The sequence below is a fragment of the Gadus morhua genome, chromosome 17, assembly GCF_902167405.1.
Source record: "Gadus morhua chromosome 17, gadMor3.0, whole genome shotgun sequence".
Taxonomy (NCBI): domain Eukaryota; kingdom Metazoa; phylum Chordata; class Actinopteri; order Gadiformes; family Gadidae; genus Gadus; species Gadus morhua.
Window position 1 is genome coordinate 6,590,223 of NC_044064.1, and position 20,738 is coordinate 6,610,960.

A 20,738-nucleotide genomic window follows, 5' to 3' on the forward strand; every position below is an offset into this window, starting at 1 on the left:
GAGAGGTAGAGGGACCTAGTGCACAGAGGTAGTGGTAGAAAGACCTAATACAGAGCGAGAGAGAATATATATTGATATCATCGTTATTATCATCGATACATTGATCAGTGCATTGATGATGTCTTGGTGATGTTGCAGGCTGCAGGACATGGAGATACAGTACCGCAAAGAGAAGGAGGAGGCTGACCTGCTGCTGGAGCAACAGCGACTGGTAGAGAGACCTAGACCGTCTATGTAGATAATAGAGAGAGACACACACACACACACATAGTGTGTTCTCATCCACGCAGGAAAGCCGCTCGCCGCCTAGGGTCCATAGTGAGCCAGTGTCAATTATGTGACGAGTATGTTCATGACCGAGTGTGTGTGTGTGTGTGTGCGTGCGCGTGCTTGCTTCTCGTGTGTGTGTGTATGTCCTTGTGCGTGCGTGTGTGTGTGTGTGTGCGTGCGTGTGCGTGCGCGTGTGCGTGCTCGCTTCTCGCGTGTGTGTGTGTGTGTGTGTGTGTGTGTGTGTGTGTGTGTGTGTGTGTGTGCGTGTGCGTGTGTTTGCAGTATGCAGATAGTGACAGTGGAGACGACTCGGACAAGCGTTCGTGTGAAGAGACCTGGAGACTGATCTCCTCCCTGAGGGAGAAACTACCTGCTAACAACGTAGGACTACGCACTAAACACTCACTCAGTACTACATACTACACCTCAACTCGCTGAGGGAGAAAGTACCGGCTAATAACTTAAGAAAACTAATTAAATACTACATAGGGAGAAACTAATTGATGTTAATAATGTAAGAATATCACTTAACACTACAAATGACACTCTCTTCCCTGAGGGAGAAACTACCTGCCCATCATTATTGTATATAATGTACATATATACCGTGTGTGTAGGTCCAGTCCATAGTGAAGAGGTGCGGCCTGCCCAGCAGTGGGAAGAGGAGGGAGCCCCTCAGAGTGTACCAGATCCCCCAGCGCCGTCGGATCAGCAAAGACCCCAAGAGAGTCACCATAGAAGACCTGCGCATGCAGGCAGTCAAAGAGATCTGCTACGAGGTGTGTACTTTACACACTACTATATACTAATACACTACCATATACACTGTACCCTATATAAAGCCTATATTATCTGTACATATGCATATACTGTACTATTCACTATATAAACTTCTACATACACTACAACAAACACTATTATATACAATGCTATATACACTACTTTACAACATAAACACTATATATATATATATCCTATATGCTTATATATTTGTGTGTGTTGAACTCCAGGTGGCGCTGGGAGACTTCCGCCACTCGCGGCAGGAGATCGAGGCTCTGTCCATCGTGAAGATGAAGGAGCTGTGCCGGATGTACACCAAGAAGGACCCGGGGGAGAGGGACAGCTGGAGGGCCGTGGCCCAGGACGTGTGGGACACGGTGGGCATCGGGGACGAGAGGAGCTCCCCGGCCGAGGAGACAGGAGAGGGAGGAGGAGGAGGAGGAGGAGAGGGAGAGGGGGGGGGGAGGAGGAGGAGGAGGAGACAAGGGAGGAGGAGGAGGAGGGGGAGACAAGGGAGGAGGAGTCTACGACCTGAAAGCTCACATTGACAAACTCACCGACATCCTCCAGGTTAGCCTGTCTGCCCTTCTAACCGGTCTGTCTGTCTGTCTGACTGTCCACCTGTCTGTCCCTCTAACCTGTCCCTCTGTCTGTTTCCCCATCGGTCTAACCCGCCTGGCTCTCTCTACCCTTTCTGTCTAATTTCCTTCCTGTCTCTATAACCTTCCTGTCTACCTGACCGTTTCCCCGCCTGTCTCTTTAGCCTGTCTGTCTGACTACCTGTCTGTCTCTCTCACCTGCCCAATCTAACATGTCTTGTTTCTAACCCGTCCATCTCCCAGGAGGTGAAGCTGCAGAATAACCAGAAGGATGAGGAGATCAAATCCCTCAGAGACAGAATGGTGAAGATGGAGAGTGTGATACCTGTGCAGGTACACTACACACACTACACATGCTACAAACGCTACACGCTATACACACACTCTATCCTTCTACTACTAATCAAGGCCTACACACTACACACACATGTACGCTACTTCATATACTGCTATGTATACAATTACATATTGAACCTCATTGTGGAACTGGCTTCTGATTGGCTCTCTGCAGGACGATGATCAGAGCGGGGAGGAGGGGGGCGTGTCCTCGGAGGAGAATGGGGGCGGGACCGAGAGCGAGGCCAGCCCCAGCCCTCAGCCCCAGGTGAGGGTGGGCCGTCTGATGGACGACGACCCCGCCTTCAGGAGAGGGCGCCTCCGCTGGCTGAAGGTGGAACAGCAGCGCATCCTCAGCCTGCAGAAGCTGCGCAGCGGCCAGGGTGCGTAGTCGACTTATTAAACAATATTGTGTGTTTCATATATAGCGTGTGTATAATATACAGTATGTATTGTGTGTGTATAATATATATTGTATGTATAATATATAATGTGTTGGTATAATACATAACGTGTGTATAATATACATAACATGTGTATAATATACATAACGTATGTATAATAAATATGGTGTGTGTATATAATATATACCGTGTGTATAATAAATATTGTATGGTTAATATATAATGGGTTGGTAATATATAACGTGTGGATAATATATGTGGTGTGTGTGTATAATATATATTAGGTGTTTATTATATATATATTGTGTGTATAATATATAATGTGTTGGAATAATACATAACGTGTGTATAATATATATATATATAAGGTGTGTATAATATATATAAGGTGTGTATAATATATATATATAAGGTGTGTATAATATATATATATAAGGTGTGTATAATATATATACGGTGTGTATAATATGTATACGGTGATTATAATATATAAGGTGTATTGTTGTGGTCAGGTCCCAGCCCGGTGGTGGTCCCGGCGGGGGTTCCAGCGGGGGTCCCGGTGGTCCACCTCCCTGGGACAGGTCGCTTCATCCCCCCTCAGGATTGTAAACTCAAGTTCCCCTTCAAGAGTAACCCCGCCCACCGGTTGTCATGGGGACCGGCCAGCATGGCCCTGCTGGGGCTGGAGGGGGGGCTGGAGGGCTTCTCCCAGTCCCCGCCCCCGACCTACACGACTCCGCCCCCTCCCCCCCCCCGGATGCGCTCGCCCAGCCCCCAGCGCGCCTGGCAACAGCGGGGCCAGCCCTTCGGCCAGGGGAACCCGGGGAACCACAATCACCATGGCAACAACAACAACAACAACCAGAGGCGTTACCGCCGCAACTCCCTGGACAGCTCTCCGCACGGCAACCATCACCCCGGCAACGGCCAGCATCACGGCGGCCAGGGTGGTCACCAGGGCAACCAGGGCGGTCACCAGGGTAACCAGGGCGGGGGGGGGCACCAGGGGCGACAGAGACAGAGGAGGGGGTGTTCCCCGGGCCCCGGGGGGGAGAAGGGGGGAGGAGTCGGGAGGGGAGGCTATCAGCCCAACCATCACTACCACCACCCCTACTACAACCCCCAGAATGCACCATTCCAGCCAGGCCCCCCCCTCCCATCCTATCACAGCCTGCCTCGGCCCAGGGGGGCGGGGCCTGGTGGGGTGGTGCCCGGTATGATGGGGCCCACGTGGTTCAATACCCCCCCCCCCAGGATGAGACGACAGAACAGCGCCCCGGACCTCAAGACCAGCAACAACCCCAGTAACCACGATGACCAGTAACCACGACAAGCAGTAACCACAGGTAACCACGACGACCATCAACCGTGGTTGATGGTCGTAAACACTAACCCAGGTGACCGGGAACTACAACGACACAGCCAGCTGAACCAATCACAGCCAAGGAATCATCACACTACACCCAGCCGAACCAATCAGTAACCAGGACATACCCACTCGGAATATACAGTAATGATGTAGGAGTTAGCTATGAAGAAAAGTGCGTGTGTGTGTTGTGTGTGTGTGTGTGCGTGCGTGCGTGTGTGTGTGTGTGTGTGTTGAAAGTAGGCCTACTCATTGCCTCTACAACACAGGTTATTTTAAGTGTATTTTAATATTTTGGGATGGAGGATTCTAATTGAAGTATGAGTGGAAGTATGCAAACAAATGTATACTTTTGACGCTCTCTGATGCTTTTTTTGAACCTGTGGAAAAGTTTAGTAGGTTTTAAAAATCAATGAATTTGTTCAACATTTCGCATTTATATTCCTACACCTGCAAATCAGTTTTTCAAAATTGCAATTCCTTCTTTATTCTTTTTGCATGTGTACAATATTTGTTATGCAACTACAAAACACTAGACCACACATTTTTTTTGTCAAACATAAAGCTTTGTTATACAGTCAATTTCAAAGCTTTTCCACAGTTTGGAAAAAGGTTTCTGATAAACAAAGGTGTTTGGTTTTGTTAGTTTAAGAGTGTGTGGGTCTGATAAATATATTAGAATAACACAAAAAACAAACATAAAACAACTTTAATAGAATTTGCTTCTTGAGTGGGACAGAAATTGGGGAAAGTGTATGGGCTACGACAGTTGTTTATGTTTTGATATCAGACATCTTGTTTTCACTTTATGGGAGTAGTTGTAATAGCGGTTAGAGGCTTTGGGCTACCATGTAGCTTACGTGCTATGCTACACGTAAAAGACAACAGTACACTGGCCCCTTTTGCTAGCCACCGTCACACATGGAGCTAGCGAGTCGCTAGCCGTGAAAACCAAAACCCAGTGTACTGCTGCCTTGATTCACCTGCTATGCTGCAGTCATGCTATTTCTAACATGCTACGCTATAGCTCGTCTGTCATGATTTAGCCCGCCTGTCATGCTCTAGCTCACCTGTCATCCTAAGCTAACCTGTTATGCTATAGCTAACCTGTTATGCTATCGCTAACCTGTTATGCTACAGCCAGGGCCTTCCCTTATGAGCTGAGCGTATGTTATGCTGTAGTTGAGTGATTAGGACAAACCAAAGATGTCTGGCCTCCGGTGCCACCACTAGTGTACATAAAGAAAAGAGTTGAGATATATAGCTCTGCTATTAGGTGGACCGTTGGGAATGCTAGATGTGTATATAACGTGGATTTGTGTGTATATTTGAAGTGATGACAATATATGAGCAGAATATGACCGATGCTTCCTATCCTTTCACATGATGGGGAGTGAGAGGCTAAAAGACACACGATGCTGGACTTATAAATGACCTACACCAGGCTACTGCAAGGCCTTGTGTGGGCCTATGTTACCAAGGAGATATGGGAGGTTAAAGAACAGATGTAGGGATACATTACCATAGCAAAGTCCCTGAAGGATGGACGGTAAGGAAGGAGTGAACGATATAAGGACAGATATATAAGGGTCAGAGGACACGAGGAAAGAGAAGGAACAATTAAGGTGCTGCAGGTTTGAAGCGCTAAGCGCCAAAGCTTTTCTTATTGGCTGTTGTGTTCCTGTTGCCAAGCAACACTTGCACTCCCAGACCCCCCACTAGGCACACGGAGCAAAGGATTGTGGGAGTAGGATTGTTTGACTTTTGGCCTTTACTCAGGAAGAGCCGGGGAAACACTGCCTTTAGCATTGGAGTTGCGATGACATGAATGAAGAAGAGGAGACTAGGAAGTGGATTTGATCGGCTGCCAGAAGCCTGCTGCCATCTTGAGGGTTGCCGCTGGCACTCGAGGGAAAATGCTGTTGTTTTTTTTTCTGGTTTGACTTTTGGGATAGACCTTTTGTGTTTTTCATCTTGTGCGTTTGATTAGCCGACGGTTTGTGTGCTTCCTTTATTGATTGGCTGATTTGTCTGCTTCCTGTTTTGATTGGCTGATTTGTCTGCTTCCTGTTTTGATTGGCTGATGGTTTGTCTGCTGCCTGTTTTCATTGGCTAATGGTTTGGGTGCTTCCTGTATTGTAACCCAGCCTTTCGTATATATTTTACTGTCCTCAAGTCTTTCAATATTTTGCATATTTTAGTTCTCCTTAATATCTGGCTCTCACAGCTGCTGAAGAGGGCTTGTGTGTGTGTGTGTGTGTGTGTGTGTGTGTGTGTGTGTGTGTGTGTGTGTGTGTGTGTGTGTGTGTGTGTGTGTGTGTGTGTGTGTGTGTGTGTGTGTGTTTGAGAGAGAGGGAAAAAAAGTGTATATGAATGCCATTGTGTATGCGTGTGTGTGTGTGTGTGTGTGTGTGTGTGTGCGTGTGTAGGTGTGGTTTAAAAGTCTGTGGGTTGGTTTAGAGAAACTTTATTAACTGTTGTTTATTTGATGTTGTGATGGGGGCGGGGCTAGTACAAGCAGACCGTACTGATTGGCTTGCCCTGTTCAATGCCCATCCCAGCAAGCCGTTACCATGGAGACACAGTTTGGACTGTGTGGCGGGAGGAAACCAATCAGGAGATGAGCTTGCTGTTAAGCCACGCCTCCCCTAGCGGTCCTCTGATCCAATTGGCCAGGCTATCTTTCTGTTTGTTTTCGTTTTTTGATCCAAACTGTACCCGAAACACTACGGTAATAAATAAAACCTTATAAAACCTCCTAGAGTCTACTGTTATAATTATAGCTATTAATGAAAGCGACTTCTGTCTACTGTGATAACTATAGCTGTCAATATTACTATTCATTAAACTTTTATAAAAAAGGAAACTAATATAGTATACTGTAATACTATCTAATAACAATACCTACTTACTAATTACTATAACTAATAGCTACAACTAATAACTACCACTTTTTAACATTTAACATAATAACTATAACTACAAATAATTACCACTACTTCCCATAACTGCAACTAATAACTAGGAGCTTACTTCCAGAAGGTCAGGCTGCTTGGTGCAGGAGGTTTATCACTAGATAGACACACATCCTTACACTATACTTCCTGTATTCACACACACAAACACTTACACATACACAAACGCACGCACGCACGCACGCACGCACGCACGCACACACATGCACGCACACACACAGAAATCCATGTACATACACGCACACACACACACACACACACACAGACACACACAGACACACACACACACACAGACACACACACACACACACACACACACACACACACACACACACACACACACACACACACACATTCAAAGTGTCCAACTCCCTTCAATAATTAGATTGAACTAGACTAGAGAGAGAGAAGGAGAGACTTGAGATAGAGATATTTGTACCTCAAGTTGTATCTTTTTATGCTTCTGTGCTTTAGCAATGTAAATGTACATTTCCCATGCCAATGAAGCCTAGTGAATCTTTGAATCTTGAAAGAGAGTGAAAAGGAGACAGACAAACAGGCCGATATGCAGGGGTTTTGTCCTCTGCTCCTGCTGCTCTCTTATGTCTCTGTGTTTAGGGTTCATGTCTCCGTGGTTACAGCTGTGGAGCTCCCGAGGGTAAAGTAACACATTTCACTTTACACTAGTAGCATTTACTAAGTTAACACCAGTTATTTTAAACCAGCATCTATTAAATAATTGGCCTGCTAAGCCCTTTGAGACTGTAATGTTGATGAAGGGCTATGCAAATAAAATTGGATTGAATTGAATTATTACTAAGGTAACACCTGTTACTTGAAACTAGTATATATTACTAAGTTAACATCTGTTACTTTAAACTAGAAGTGCTTACTAAGGTCACATCTGTAACTTTCAACTAGTAGTGGCTGCCGAGATTATACCTACTACTTAAACTAGTAATGTTTACTGCTTTACTGAGAGTACTGCTACAGTTCTTTGGGAGTACTACAACCGTACTGTCAGGATAATACAACAGTACTTGTGAGTACAACCACGTTACAATGTAAGGAGGAAACCACTGGCGGTATCCCCCCATGTGATTTATGGACTTCCTCGGCTGAAATTACAATATTCTCTCTTTCAGGGGCGTGGTGACAGCAAACCTGGGAGCCCTGCAGGTATAATGCTGTGTGTGTGTGTGTGTGTGTGTGTGTGTGTGTGTGTGTGTGTGTGTGTGTGTGTGTGTGTGTGTGTGTGTGTGTGTGTGTGTGTGTGTGTGTGTGTGTGTGCGTGCGTGCGTGCGTGCGTGCGCGTGTGTGTGTATGTGTGTGTGTGTGTGTTTGTGTGCGCGTGCGTGCGCGTGCGTGTGTGTGTGCGTGTGTGCGTGTGTGTGCGTGCGTGTGTGTGTGCGCATGTGTGTGCGTGTGCGTGCGTGTGTGTGTTTCTGCAATGAAGTCAGTTAAAACACAGGATGGAAAAGGATGCCTGACTATCTAGTGATAAAACACGCTCACACACACACACATGATTAGACTGTACTAGACTACAGAGACAGGGTGAGACGGACCGACAGACAGAGGCAGACAGACAGACAGACAGACAGACAGACAGACAGACAGACAGACAAATGAGATGCAGGTGTTTTCATCTCTTCTCTTTCTTCTGACTTGCCTCAACATGGTTACGGCGGTAACAGGTTGCCATAGTGACAGGGATAAGGATGACCGTCCACGCCAGAACTGCACAGCTGGAGGATTCAACAACATCCCCTCAGGACTCGAACCCACAACCGAGGTAGAGGCCTTTTACTTTGATATCTGTTATAAACATGGTAGAGGACTCTTACTTTGATATGAGTTTAAACATTGTAATAGCTTTTCCTCTGACTGTTAATACTGGAGATAACTTTTACTTTGACCCCTGTCTCCTAGGTGCTGCTGCTTCCTATCAACCAGCTGTCGTCTCTATCTTGGTCCGATTACAGGATGTTCCCCAAAATCTACGAGATCGACCTAACATCTAACCAGGTGAGTCCTCTTTAACCTGTAGATAACCAGGCCCTATTTAACCTGTAGATAACCTGCTCTTTAACATTTAGCTCTCTCTCCTTCTCCTTCTCCTTCTCCTTCTCTCTCTCCTTCTCCTTCTCCTTCTCCTTCTCCTTCTCTCTCTCCTTCTCCTTCTCCTTCTCTCTCTCTCTCTCTCTCTCTCTCTCTCTCTCTCTCTCTCTCTCTCTCTCTCTCTCTCTCTCTCTCTCTCTCTGTAGATCCATGCTCTCTCTGACATTTCTGAGGGGGGTCTGAAGACTCTGAGGGTTCTACGTCTGGGTTCAAACGGTTTGGAAGTTCTGGCAGACGGATGTTTCTCCCCCTTCCCCTTCCTGGCGGAACTCTACCTCCCCCACAACTCCCTTGTCTCCCTCCCAGACGACGTCTTTAGGGATCTCAACAAGCTGGAGGTAACCATGACAGAATCCCTATAACCAAGTTCATAACCAGTAGGTATATAACCAGCACAACCTAGTATCACCTCGTACAACCAGTGTATAACCCAGTATATAACCAGTGTATAACCCAGTATATAACCAGTGTATAACCCAGTATATAACCAGTGTATAACCCAGTATATAACCAGTGTATAACCCAGTATATAACCAGTGTATAACCCAGTATATAACCAGTGTATAACCCAGTATATAACCATTGTATAACCCAGTATATAACCAGTGTATAACCCAGTATATAACCAGTGTATAACCCAGTATATAACCAGTGTATAACCCAGTATATAAACATTGTATAACCCAGTATATAACCAGTGTATAACCCAGTATATAACCAGTGTATAACCCAATATATAACCAGTGTATAACCCAGTATATAACCAGTGTATAACCCAGTATATAACCAGTGTATAACCCAGTATATAACCAGTGTATAACCAAGTATATAACCAGTGTATAACCAAGTATATAACCAGTGTATAACCCAGTATATTACCCAGTACATGACAAGTGTATAACCATGTATATAACCAGTGTATAACCCAGTATATAACCAGTGTATAACCCAGTATAGAACCAGTGTATAACCCAGTATAGAACCAGTGTATAACCCCGTATAGAACCAGTGTATAACCCAGTATATAACCCAGTATGTAACCAGTGTATAACCCAGTATATAACCAGTGTATAACCCAGTATATAACCAGTGTATAACCCAGTATAGAACCAGTGTATAACCATGTATATAACCAGTGTATAACATGTATATAACCAGTGTATAACCCAGTATATAACCAGTGTATAACCATGTACATAACCAGTGTATAACCCAGTATATAACCCAGTATATAACCAGTGTATAACCCAGTCTATAACAAGTTTATAACCCTGTATATAACCAGTGTATAACCCAGTATATAACCAGTGTGTAACCCTGTAGATAACCAGTCTATAACCAAGTAATAACCAGTGTATAATCCTGTATATAACTGGTATATAATCAGAAAAACCTCTATACTTGTTGTTGATTGGTGGATGTGTTTCAGATCCTGGATCTGTCGTCCAATAGGATCATAGTTCTTCCTCCAAAAATCATCTACCCCCTCGAGGTCATAGAGACGCTTTACCTAGAAAACAACAAGGTACCCACACACACACACACACACATGCAAACACACACACACACGCGCGCGCACGCACACGCACACACACATCCGCACACAGACACACACGCACACGCACGCACGCACACACACACACACACACACACACACACACACACACGCAAACACACACGCAAACACACACACACACACACACATACGCACACACACATCCGCATACGCACAGACACACACACTGCATGCAACTCCTGACCAGGTGTTTCCTCCAGATCCAGGCGATTCCAGATGACTGGTTCAGCGTACAGGACATGGGAATCCCCTATCTGTTCCTCTCGGCCAATCCGTGGCGCTGCTCCTGTTCCCTTGGCTACCTGCACGATTACCTTCTAGAATTCGAATCCTCGGTGTATGTGAGAAATGGGACAGTCGTCAACTCAAGGCCAAAGAGTGTGGTGGGTATACTTCATACGTATTGACCGGAGTTAGAATCCACCAGCTACTCCTATTGGCTGATAGCACCCTCTTTTTTAATGTTTACGTATAGAACCCAGGAGTGATTATATCGGCTTTGTGCAGGTGTGTGATAGTGGCTCCCTTGGCTGTGTCATAGTGACTACTGTGTGTGTACAGTGATTCTATTGGCTGTGTGTGCAGGTGTGTCACTCTCCTGGGAGGCTGGAGGGGAGACCTGTGATTGACCTGAAGGCTGAGGACCTCTGCCCCCCTATCATTACTACTGCTCCTACTTCTCTTACTGCCCCCCCTACTACTGCTGCTCCTACTACTACCACTGCTCCTACTACTGCTGCTCCTACTACTACTACTACTGATCCTACTACTACTGCTGCTCCTACTACTACTACCACTGCTCCTACTACTGCTGCTCCTACTACTACTACTACTGATCCTACTACTACTACTACTGATCCTACTACTACTGCTGCTCCTACTACTACTACTACTGATCTTACTACTACTAATGCTCCTACTACTACCACTGCTCCTACTACAACGGCTGCTATTACTACTGCTTCTACTACTCCTCCTGCTCCTACTATGCTCCTCCAATGGGTGAGCAGCACAGAGTATCCAGTGGCTGCCATCGGTAGTTCCAGTGGTATCGCCACGTCGACGCCCACCCCGATGCCCAACACCTCCGTGGCGACGGCCGCCGTGGCAACGGCCGCCGTACCGACCGAGGTCGGAGGGTTCCAGCCGGGGGCCAGACGCGGCGGCGGCGGCGGCGGCGTGCGTGCGTACTGCGCCTGGCTGTTTGCAGGGTGTGTGTTGCTGTGCGCGCTGTCGCTGGCGTGCACGGCGCTGTCCACGGCGTGGCTGGTCCTGTGGTACCGCCGGGCGCACGGAGCCCCCCTCAGAGACGCACCGAGGGAGAAGAGGGGAGGAGGGGGACGAAGGCTGGAGTCGCTGAGGATGATGAGCTGCCGGAAGGGAAGGAGGGTTGAAGAGGAGAGAGGAGGAGGAGGAGGAGGAGGAGGGACCGCACTGTACCGCTCGGTCCTGTTTGTCTCTAGAGGGGTGGAGCCCACCCAGGGAGAGAGAGAGGGGGAGGGAGCGAGAGGAGGAGAGAAGGCGGGACAAGGAGGAGTGAGAGAGAGGGCGGGGGAGAGAGACCGGGAGGAGTGGCAGGGAGGGGCGGGAGAGACGGCGGGAGAGAGCACTCTTATCGTCCTGCGGCCAGCCGGTCTCGGGGGGGTGGGACGGAGGGATGAGGTGGAGAGGAAGGGAAGAGGAGGAGGAGGAGAGGAGGAGAGCGTGTCCAGAGAGGAGTCTTTCCGTCTGTTCAGCAGGCAGGAAGAGATAGCGTGTCGGCTGGCCGGGGCGGGCGGGGGGGCGCTCGGGGCTCGCTACAGCGTTGTGCTGAGGGAGGAGAGGGAGGGAGGGGAGGGTGCGGCGAGGGACTGGGTGGTGGGGGGCTGGGCGGTGACTCCGGGCACAGGAGCCGTCAGGAGCAGCTGGGGGGAGTGGCTTACTCGTTATCTACCCAACATGCCTTGGGGCGCGGCCGTGCCCTCGGAGGGCGCTCCGGCGGAGTGATGTCGGCAGCTCTTCCGTGACCTTCCGTACGTGTCATAAGCCCTACGATGTGTCCGTGTTTTAAGTGTATTAAAAATGCATTCTACTGTTCAACTGTATGCTATATCCGACTTCATTGAGCTTTAAGTGTTGCGGTCTAATTGATGAGACAGGAAGGGAGAGTGTCAATCACCGGTGAGGGACAGGCGAGGGTACAAGGGGTTGGATGTGTGCCTTCCTGGTTCCTGTTAAATCCCAAGATGTTTGACAAACGAGACGACCACCCACCCAACTATCAACTGGACCCCATCAGACCATCTTAATCATACCGGACGATCTGATCGGTCCAAAAAAAAATAAATAATAATAATTTGAATTTGTCAATTTTTTTATACTTTTTTTTTTAGCTGGCCATGTGGTGACAAACCTGTAGGCCTACCTAGTGTTAACCACCATACCTGACCAGTGCACTATCAAGACGCCTGGGATCCTTTTCCCGAAGGTTATACTGGACATTACAAATCACATTATAAAGAAATAGGTTTCCCTTAAAGTTAACCTTTTGTGGGTAAACCCTTCTTATTGGCCGTATGTTCGGGACTCAAACCTGTGGCTACAGAGCGTTAACCAGCAGATTTACCTCTGCAACTAATTGCTCAGAGGTCATGCTTGACTTTAATTTTTTTTATTTGTTTAAAAACTAATACATAAAGCATTGTGTGTGTGTGTGTGTGTGTGGGGGAAATTAAATAAAAAAACGTTACATCTCAAGTCATCCCACGGTTTTAGCTGGAATCCAAATGTTTTGGGGTGACAGTTCTAGGAAGGAGAAGAGGGCGTGTTATCCCCATGGTTACGACCAATAGCAACTTTTTGATGCTTCTTTAACACCGTCGTTGTGAAGGCTATAATGAGCGATGTTGTATACGACTACTTCAAGTAAATTTCACATCAACTTCAAAATAAGTCGTATTATGGATCTTGTCCAATCTTGAGCAACAATGACATTTTGTATTACCAGCAGAGTCTTTCTGAGTCGCTGCTACAGGACAGTATGTCATCTAATGCCTACTTAATAAGAACTGGCGCACACTGAAGGAACACAACTGCGTCAACAAAACAGTTTTTATTATTTAGTACAAATCATTCAACCTGGAACCAGAAGTCCCCTAGGAGGCGTGTGTGTGTGCGTGCGCGTGTGTGTGTGTATGATGTGTGTATGTGAGTGTGTTGGTGTGTTCAGTGCGTGAAGAACTTGGGCAGCTGGCCGCCCAGGACGACACGGCGCTCCACTCCGCTCTCAGAGATGGCCGCCAGTCTGACCACGCCCCCACTGGATCCATCACGCTCCATCGCCAGGCTGACCGCTGGAACACACACACACACACACACACATCAATCACACTGTGATTTGAAGACCCACACACACATTCTGTACATACAATCCTGCGGTTTGGTCAGTCCCCATTACTGAACAGCTTCAGACATTGCTAGTTATCAGTGTATCTAGTGAGTCATCTACCATTAGTGACCAGCTCAATAACCTGTTAGCAGTGTATCTAGTGAGTTATTTACCATTAGTGACCACTGACCAGCTCCAGAACCTGTTAGTGTATCTAGTGAGTTATTTACCATTGGTGACCAACTCCATGCACTGTTCCTTGGTCATCCCAGGCTTGTAGTTGGCGTCCATGAAGCCGTAGATGTAGGAGCTGCCGCTGCCTCCGATAGACACCTGCTGCCTCACACACATGCCTCCAATAGGCACAGAGTACACCTGCACACACACACAATTATATTGTTTAGCTTCATATTATGTGTGGGCATGTATAAAAGTGTGTTTGTGAGCATCTGTAGCAGCGTGCATTTGTTGGCACGTTTGCATTAGCGTGCGATTGTTAGCGTGTCATGTCTGTTTGTTTTGCATCCTTAGCAGTGCGTTTGTAGGGCATCTGTAGCTGTAGTTTGTGTCTGCGTCATGCTAGCCACCTGTCCACCGCGCCTCTTGTCCCATCCGGCCACAATGATGCCGGCTGTTAGCTCCTCTCGGTAGCGGTAGCAGCTAGCTTTGAACAGGTTGGCAGCGGTCTCCACCTTTGGCAGCTCGTCCAGCTCAATGCTGAGGCAACAGAAACACTGTCAAATGAAACAGCTCAAGACGTACAACACTGTGTGTGTGTGTGTGTGTGTGTGTGTGTGTGTACCTGTGGAAGCCCAGCTGGTAGGTGACCATATCAGCGATGGCCTGGGTGTCGGCAGCTGATCCAGACCTTAAAACATACACAACCTTCATCATCATCACAACCTCAAGCACTTCTGCATAATGGTCCATAATGTAGTTGTAATCATTCAAATAATATCGGGTTTCCCGCAGCACTTTACCACTTAGGCCGCCTAAGCAACACATGCCTGCCACCTTAACTATGACGTCCAAAAAACGTAATAAAAATATTGTAATATACAACAAAAGTATAGCTCGGCGGAGAAAGGGATTGTACTCCCGGAGCTGGGCTGCCGCCGAGTTCCCCCCCCCGCCGGAGCTGCTCGTCCACAAAATCTTAGCTTAGTATGCTCTGATTGGAGGGGGCCGGGGAAGTGTGAGGTAATATTCAAGTGTGCCCCCTTCCTACGTAGGGGGGGGGGCGCAGAAACTGACTCGCTTGTTTGGTAACTGTAGGCGGGGTACCCTCAGCAATTCATATGTCACTCAAATAATCATGTACAGACTTTTTTCAAAGTTTATATGCGTGTGGGAGCACCAGAGACCCAAAACAACACCCCAAATCCCAGGAAAAGTGTTGTTTCATTATATGTCCCCTTTAACAAACACATTTTCAATGGCTTTTCTCACCTGCAGCAGAAGATGCGGTCGTGGATAGGAGTCAGCTTATCAGTCACTCTGTTAGCGATGTACGCCCTGGGAACGATAGCGAGAGAAATTGAGAGAGAGGGCGAGAGAGACAGAAAGATAAATCCGCGTTCATTGCTACAAGCCAATGTTTACTTGCACTGCATTTCGTTAATAATATAGGTGGCTTTTGACAACACAACGGTGGACCGTTGTATCGCAACAGTTTCGTTTTATCTCCAAAACAGGTGTAGCCTACTTTATTCATTATTCAACAGGGCAACAACCTCAAAAGCCTTTGTCTCAATACCACGGATGTATTAAAGAACACTCTAAATACACATGAGACAGAACAACTTGATTGGTGTGAACATGACATATCACATCCATGTTTGCGTCATAACTAATGTAAATAGTTGTGATTTTGTTTATCCAATAATTTTTCTAGTGTTTATTTGCGATTGGCCTTGTGTTAAAGGACTTAGAGAATGAATGTCACACAATGAACAGCGTCAGTCTATAATTCCAGCCAAAAGTTGTACTTTCTTTCAAGAAATATATATTTAAAAAAAAACTGACAATCCAATTCCAATGTCTGTTTGTGAGGCCTAGTGTGAAGGTTAAAGTGAGAGTGTTGTAGCGTTTCTGGGGACTAGGGTGAAGGGTAGCGTGTGTAGTGTTGTACTGTTTGTAGGAAATAGAGGGAGAATAACAGTGTGTGTGTGTAGGGAGTACTGGAGTACAGTGCGTTTCACTCACCCTGTCGTAGTACGTGAGTCGGCTCCGACCACTACGCCTCCATCATACTCCACAGCCATGATAGTGGTCTGACAGAAAACCAAACGTCATTATACATCGATACTCATTTTATGATAAACACGTGAATCTTTAACACACCATCCTCCAACACAAACATTCATCTTCCTCATACTTCGTACAAGATGAGCTCATGTAAATGGTTGCATTTCCCAATAATATATTATTTGTTATTGGGATAATTATTGATATGCAGTTAGTTGTAATGTTTCAACCCTTATTTCCTCGGGGTTGGTGTTCTAGGTTTTCACTGAAATCAAACCAATTAAACATGTCTTCTATCTGTCTGCTCTCCATCTAGCCTGGTTAGACCCAAAACATACCCCTCGCACTGCTACTACTGTAGTTGTACTGTAGTAAGACTACAATACCCTATTAAGTAATCTCTTTTGCAGTACAGTTTGTGTGCAGTATTCTCTATGTGGAGTACTGGCTACTTTGAGTCCAGATCAGTCAACTTAACGTCTCGCCCAGCTTGCTCAGGTTAGCAAAGCTAGCTCAGGCTAGCTCTTGAGTAGAAGTGCTGTCTCATTCAGCGGTTAAGAGAGCCTCTAAACCCCTGAGTCCCGGTCTGAGCCCCGGTGCAGACCGGCTCCACCGGGAAGGTAACTCACCCCAGTGCTGACTTCCTTGCTGGTCCAGTCCGGAGCCATGTCGTTATTAGAGGAGACCATTTGCTCCTGGCCGAACATCATAGTTGCTGCTGCCGCCATCTTAGTTTAGGTTTTTCTTAGCGTAGGGAGCGAGACTTGCGTGAGACATGCTATGAATACCGACGTTTACGTACAAACCCACGTACAGAATTGTACGTACAAACACCGGACAAAGTACGTCAAGAACTGGGACAGAAACGCTTTGTGTTTTTGTGGTTAGTGGTAGTGTGAAATGCAACCTGAAAAACAATACACTCACTTTATAAGTTTAGAATATACGTTATTAACATTTATTACCAATTAGTGTGTCTGCAATTTATAATTTGTGATACTAACGAACTCAAAATCTAACAGAATAGGACGTACTAACCTAATTTATATTTCAGATGATATGACACTAATGAAATATCGATCAATAACCAGTAGTTACCTATTTTATGGTATTTATTATAGGACACCCACACACATATATACGCTGCTACATGAAGCCAGTCTGTAGCAGTGGCGCCCTCTTCTGGCGGTGGCTTACCCTTCGTCATTATATCATGGACTGTTGAACATTGTCATACCTACTATTATCCCTATGCCATAAAAAGTGTGTATAAAATATAATGCCTTAACTAATTTTAACATGATAACATGTAGACTGTATACAAAATTGTAATTCCATCAAGGGCAGCATCATAGACATGACCCATTGAGTTTCAACATAAGCTAATGATTTGTGGCAGGCACCCTAGCGGTCAGCTGACTTGCAGCGGGGTCCTGACAGAGCATCCTCGGGAGTCGGGACCAGGAAGTGCGAGGTAAACACTCTTAAGATGATCCTAAAATGCCATTAAGATGTTAATAGACACATTATTACCATTGCCTTGTCGATAGAACAAATGTATTGTAGATTATCTATACGAACAATTGTAAGTGGACGATGTTTCACTGTACACCACTGTTCATACAGTCCTGTATGAACAGGTCCTGTATGTCTCCTGTATGTATTCCTCTGAGGACGTTAGATGCAATTCCCTCCATGGATTGACGTATACATGAAACTATATGTATGATCTGATTGTATTCAATGGCCTTAAAGTCATGGCGAACCCTTCAAAGACTTATTGGTAGAAACATGCTCATGGTGACAAACAGGGCCGTTTCTAGCGTTTTGGGGCCCTATACATTATGGATTTTTGAGGCCCCTGATTCGGGAAGCTGCCTGACTGTGCTGCGAGGTGTGTTTGTATATTAGGAGCTTCGTCCTGGCAGAAGTTGATTTTAATGTCTGCGTCCAAGAGAAGGTGAAGCTTCTCGGACACATTGGAATTACACCGCAGTATGTGTGTCATATACAAAATCGCTCGTTATACAACTCATACAATAAGGGTTCTATTAGGGCTGTACGGCATAGACTAAAATGTACATTGCCGTATGATTTGAGGCATAGACGGTAACGGTATTATATCTCGGTATGTTAATTGTATCTTCTAATTTCGATATAAATCCTTCTGAAGGGTTAAAATACTGGTTAGGCAGCAAAACTGCATAAAAAAAATGCTAAATCTTTTCTCAAGTTACTTCCATATTTGAAAAACACTAATGTTTAATAGTATGTATTTCTTTCTCAACTGCCTCGCGGACCGTCTAAAATTTAGAAGGTCCTAAAAACAAAAGAAATCTCAAAACATGCCCACCAGGGGGCGCTCTCTATTAGCCAGCTGTCCCTGCTACAACCATATTAAAACACGAATGTGTTTTCTGTCTTGATTTCTATTTTGTTCTACCTCAGCTGTTCCCACATTTCTTCTTTTTGGATCTCATGTTTCAGATGACTGTTCATAACCTGTACATATTCGACCGCAACGGGGCGTGTCTTCACTACAGCGAATGGAACCGTAAGAAGCAGGCTGGGATATCCAAACAAGAGGTTTGTAGTTGGCTTTACCAGTATGGAGGAATAATGGTGCTGTGGAAATAATTTATGTGTGTTAAATCATTTACCTAATTTCAATATTTTTTAGATATTTAACAATTAATGTACGTACAATGTGGAATGATTTCATTTTGGTATTTCATCCAGCGGATGGCATTACAAGGAGTGCTCATGTCGGTTGGTTCAATGGTAAAACCTTGAATCTGGGGAAACCCACATAACATGAAATCTCAATCGAAATGCCTTTTTAAATGCATGAGTGGGGAAATAGAATGCAGAACTAAAAGTTGTTATGTTGTAAGTTTTCATGGATTCCAAAGACTCAAGAAAGTTCCCCACTGAACCAACCGATATGGCCGCTAAGTGAATGCACTCTATAGAATATCATTCATGCCATGAATATTTTAATTGAACCATGCTCAAACATAGTTACATTGATTTTGAACCAGTGTTGAATTCAAAGTCATACTCAAAAACAAATGATTAGATATAGTATCCCCCCGCCCCCCTTTCTATATAATACTTTTTACCTAATCTATTAATAATAGATAAGGCCACTTCTAAACGACAATAATTTACGCTGTGGTTGCTTCTGGCAGCAAAACTATTATAGGTTACCCCAGTGAATTCTCTCTCTCTCTTTCTTTCTTTATGTCTCTCTACCAGGAGTTTAAACTGATGTATGGGATGCTGTTTTCTATCCGTTCCTTCGTCAGCAAGATGTCTCCTCTGGATATGTATCCTCTTCCTTTGATTTAGTGTATCCTGCACTCTGCTACTGCTACAAGCAAGGTTCTAGTGGGCTAAGTTCTGGTGTGTTCTGGTATGTATGTGTTGTTCTAGTGTAACAATGTTCTTCTAGCGTGTGGTTTCCTTAGTAATGTCAGGAGGGACGTTTGGTTCCCTTAGTAACGTCAGGAGGGACGTTTGTTTCCCTTAGTAACGTCAGGAGGGACGTTTGGTTCCCTTAGTAACGTCAGGAGGGACATTTGGTTCACTTAGTAACGTCAGGAGGGACGTTTGGTTCCCTTAGTAACGTCAGGAGGGACGTTTGGTTCACTTAGTAACGTCAGGAGGGACATTTGGTTTCCTTAGTAACGCCAGGAGGGACATTTGGTTTCCTTAGTAACGTCAGGAGGGACGTTTGGTTTCCTTAGTAACGTCAGGAGGGATGTGTTGTTTCCTTAGTAACAGTCAGGAGAGATGTTTGTGTGTGGTTTCCTGGGTAACAGTCAGGAGGGATGTGTTTGTGGTTTCCTTACTAACAGTCAGAAGAGATGTCCTCAGTGTGTGGTTTCCTTAGTAACGGTCAGGAGGGAAGGGTTCCAGTGCTTTCAGACCAGCCGGTATAAACTGCACTTCTATGAGACGCCAACAGGCCTCAAGTTCATCATGAACACTGACCTGTCTGTTCCCAACGCAAGGGAGACGCTGCACCAGATATACAGCACGGTACACACACACACACACACACACACACACACACACACACACACACACACACACACACACACACACACACACACACACACACACACACACACACACACACACACACACACACACACACACACACACACACACACAGTTCTATGTGTTGCTATTAATAATCTCCCTCTCTGCAGCTCAATGTGTTGTAACTTGTTAGTGATTGTCTCTCTCTCTCTCTCTCTCTCTCTCTCTCTCTCTTCCCCCCCCCCCCCCAGCTCTATGTGGACTACATAGTGAAGAACCCTCTGTGTTCTCTGGGAGACCCCCTGCAGAGCGACCTCTTCTCCGCCCGCCTCGACACCTTCATCAAGAACCTGCCCTACTTCAACCCTAGAGCGGCTTAGCACACACACGCTTACCCTACACCAACCCTAACGCTGCTTAACATGCACACTATACATACATACACACCTACCTAACTTTTGTGTTAAGGATATTAAATAAATGTGACTTGATACTTGCGTGTATGAATGAATTTGTATGTTTATATTTCCTTTCATACACTCACAGATCTCCAAGAACATTGTTAATAGTATCAAGCAATTTACCAATATATTGTTCTGGTTAAAAACGTCACTTTTAACCAGTAGCAGACTGGTTGTATAGCAGTGGTT

At 45.7% G+C, this 20,738-nt stretch overlaps 4 protein-coding genes across 5 annotated transcripts in view; 3 read left to right on the forward strand and 1 right to left on the reverse strand.

Moving 5' to 3' along the window:
- Window positions 1-6,513, forward strand: part of LOC115529059 (kinesin-like protein KIF1C) — a 21,765-nt gene extending 15,252 nt beyond the window's left edge. Inside the window, exons 22-29 of the mRNA XM_030337512.1 lie at window positions 139-211; window positions 553-651; window positions 888-1,049; window positions 1,281-1,515; window positions 1,565-1,620; window positions 1,893-1,982; window positions 2,161-2,368; window positions 2,902-6,513. Of these exons, the coding sequence (XP_030193372.1) occupies window positions 139-211; window positions 553-651; window positions 888-1,049; window positions 1,281-1,515; window positions 1,565-1,620; window positions 1,893-1,982; window positions 2,161-2,368; window positions 2,902-3,713 (1,735 nt within the window). The 3' untranslated portion in view covers window positions 3,714-6,513. The remainder of the gene's footprint in view (window positions 1-138; window positions 212-552; window positions 652-887; window positions 1,050-1,280; window positions 1,516-1,564; window positions 1,621-1,892; window positions 1,983-2,160; window positions 2,369-2,901) is intronic.
- A 536-nt stretch (window positions 6,514-7,049) lies between these two features.
- On the forward strand, window positions 7,050-12,749 carry gp1ba (glycoprotein Ib platelet subunit alpha). The gene is made up of 8 exons (XM_030337513.1): window positions 7,050-7,388; window positions 7,876-7,909; window positions 8,428-8,525; window positions 8,663-8,758; window positions 8,998-9,189; window positions 10,281-10,376; window positions 10,628-10,810; window positions 11,013-12,749. The coding sequence occupies exons 1-8, from the start codon at window positions 7,296-7,298 to the stop codon at window positions 12,411-12,413; spliced, it is 2,193 nt and encodes a 730-aa protein (XP_030193373.1). The 5' UTR covers window positions 7,050-7,295; the 3' UTR covers window positions 12,414-12,749.
- A 754-nt stretch (window positions 12,750-13,503) lies between these two features.
- Window positions 13,504-16,927, reverse strand: psmb6 (proteasome 20S subunit beta 6). The gene is made up of 7 exons (XM_030337515.1): window positions 16,671-16,927; window positions 16,000-16,067; window positions 15,244-15,309; window positions 14,597-14,662; window positions 14,382-14,511; window positions 14,025-14,169; window positions 13,504-13,759 (listed from the first exon to the last, which is right to left on the reverse strand). The coding sequence occupies exons 1-7, from the start codon at window positions 16,767-16,769 to the stop codon at window positions 13,632-13,634; spliced, it is 702 nt and encodes a 233-aa protein (XP_030193375.1). The 5' UTR covers window positions 16,770-16,927; the 3' UTR covers window positions 13,504-13,631.
- A 495-nt stretch (window positions 16,928-17,422) lies between these two features.
- trappc1 (trafficking protein particle complex subunit 1) lies at window positions 17,423-20,595 on the forward strand. Of its 2 annotated transcripts, XM_030337517.1 has the most exons (5): window positions 17,423-17,515; window positions 18,529-18,627; window positions 19,300-19,370; window positions 19,947-20,085; window positions 20,340-20,587. In XM_030337517.1, the coding sequence occupies exons 2-5, from the start codon at window positions 18,529-18,531 to the stop codon at window positions 20,466-20,468; spliced, it is 438 nt and encodes a 145-aa protein (XP_030193377.1). In that variant the 5' UTR covers window positions 17,423-17,515; the 3' UTR covers window positions 20,469-20,587. The 2 variants fall into 2 exon arrangements, with proteins under 2 accessions (XP_030193377.1, XP_030193376.1); XM_030337516.1 differs by lacking the exon at window positions 17,423-17,515 and having other exon boundaries at window positions 18,520-18,627; window positions 20,340-20,595.
- The last annotated feature ends 143 nt before the right edge of the window (window positions 20,596-20,738 follow it).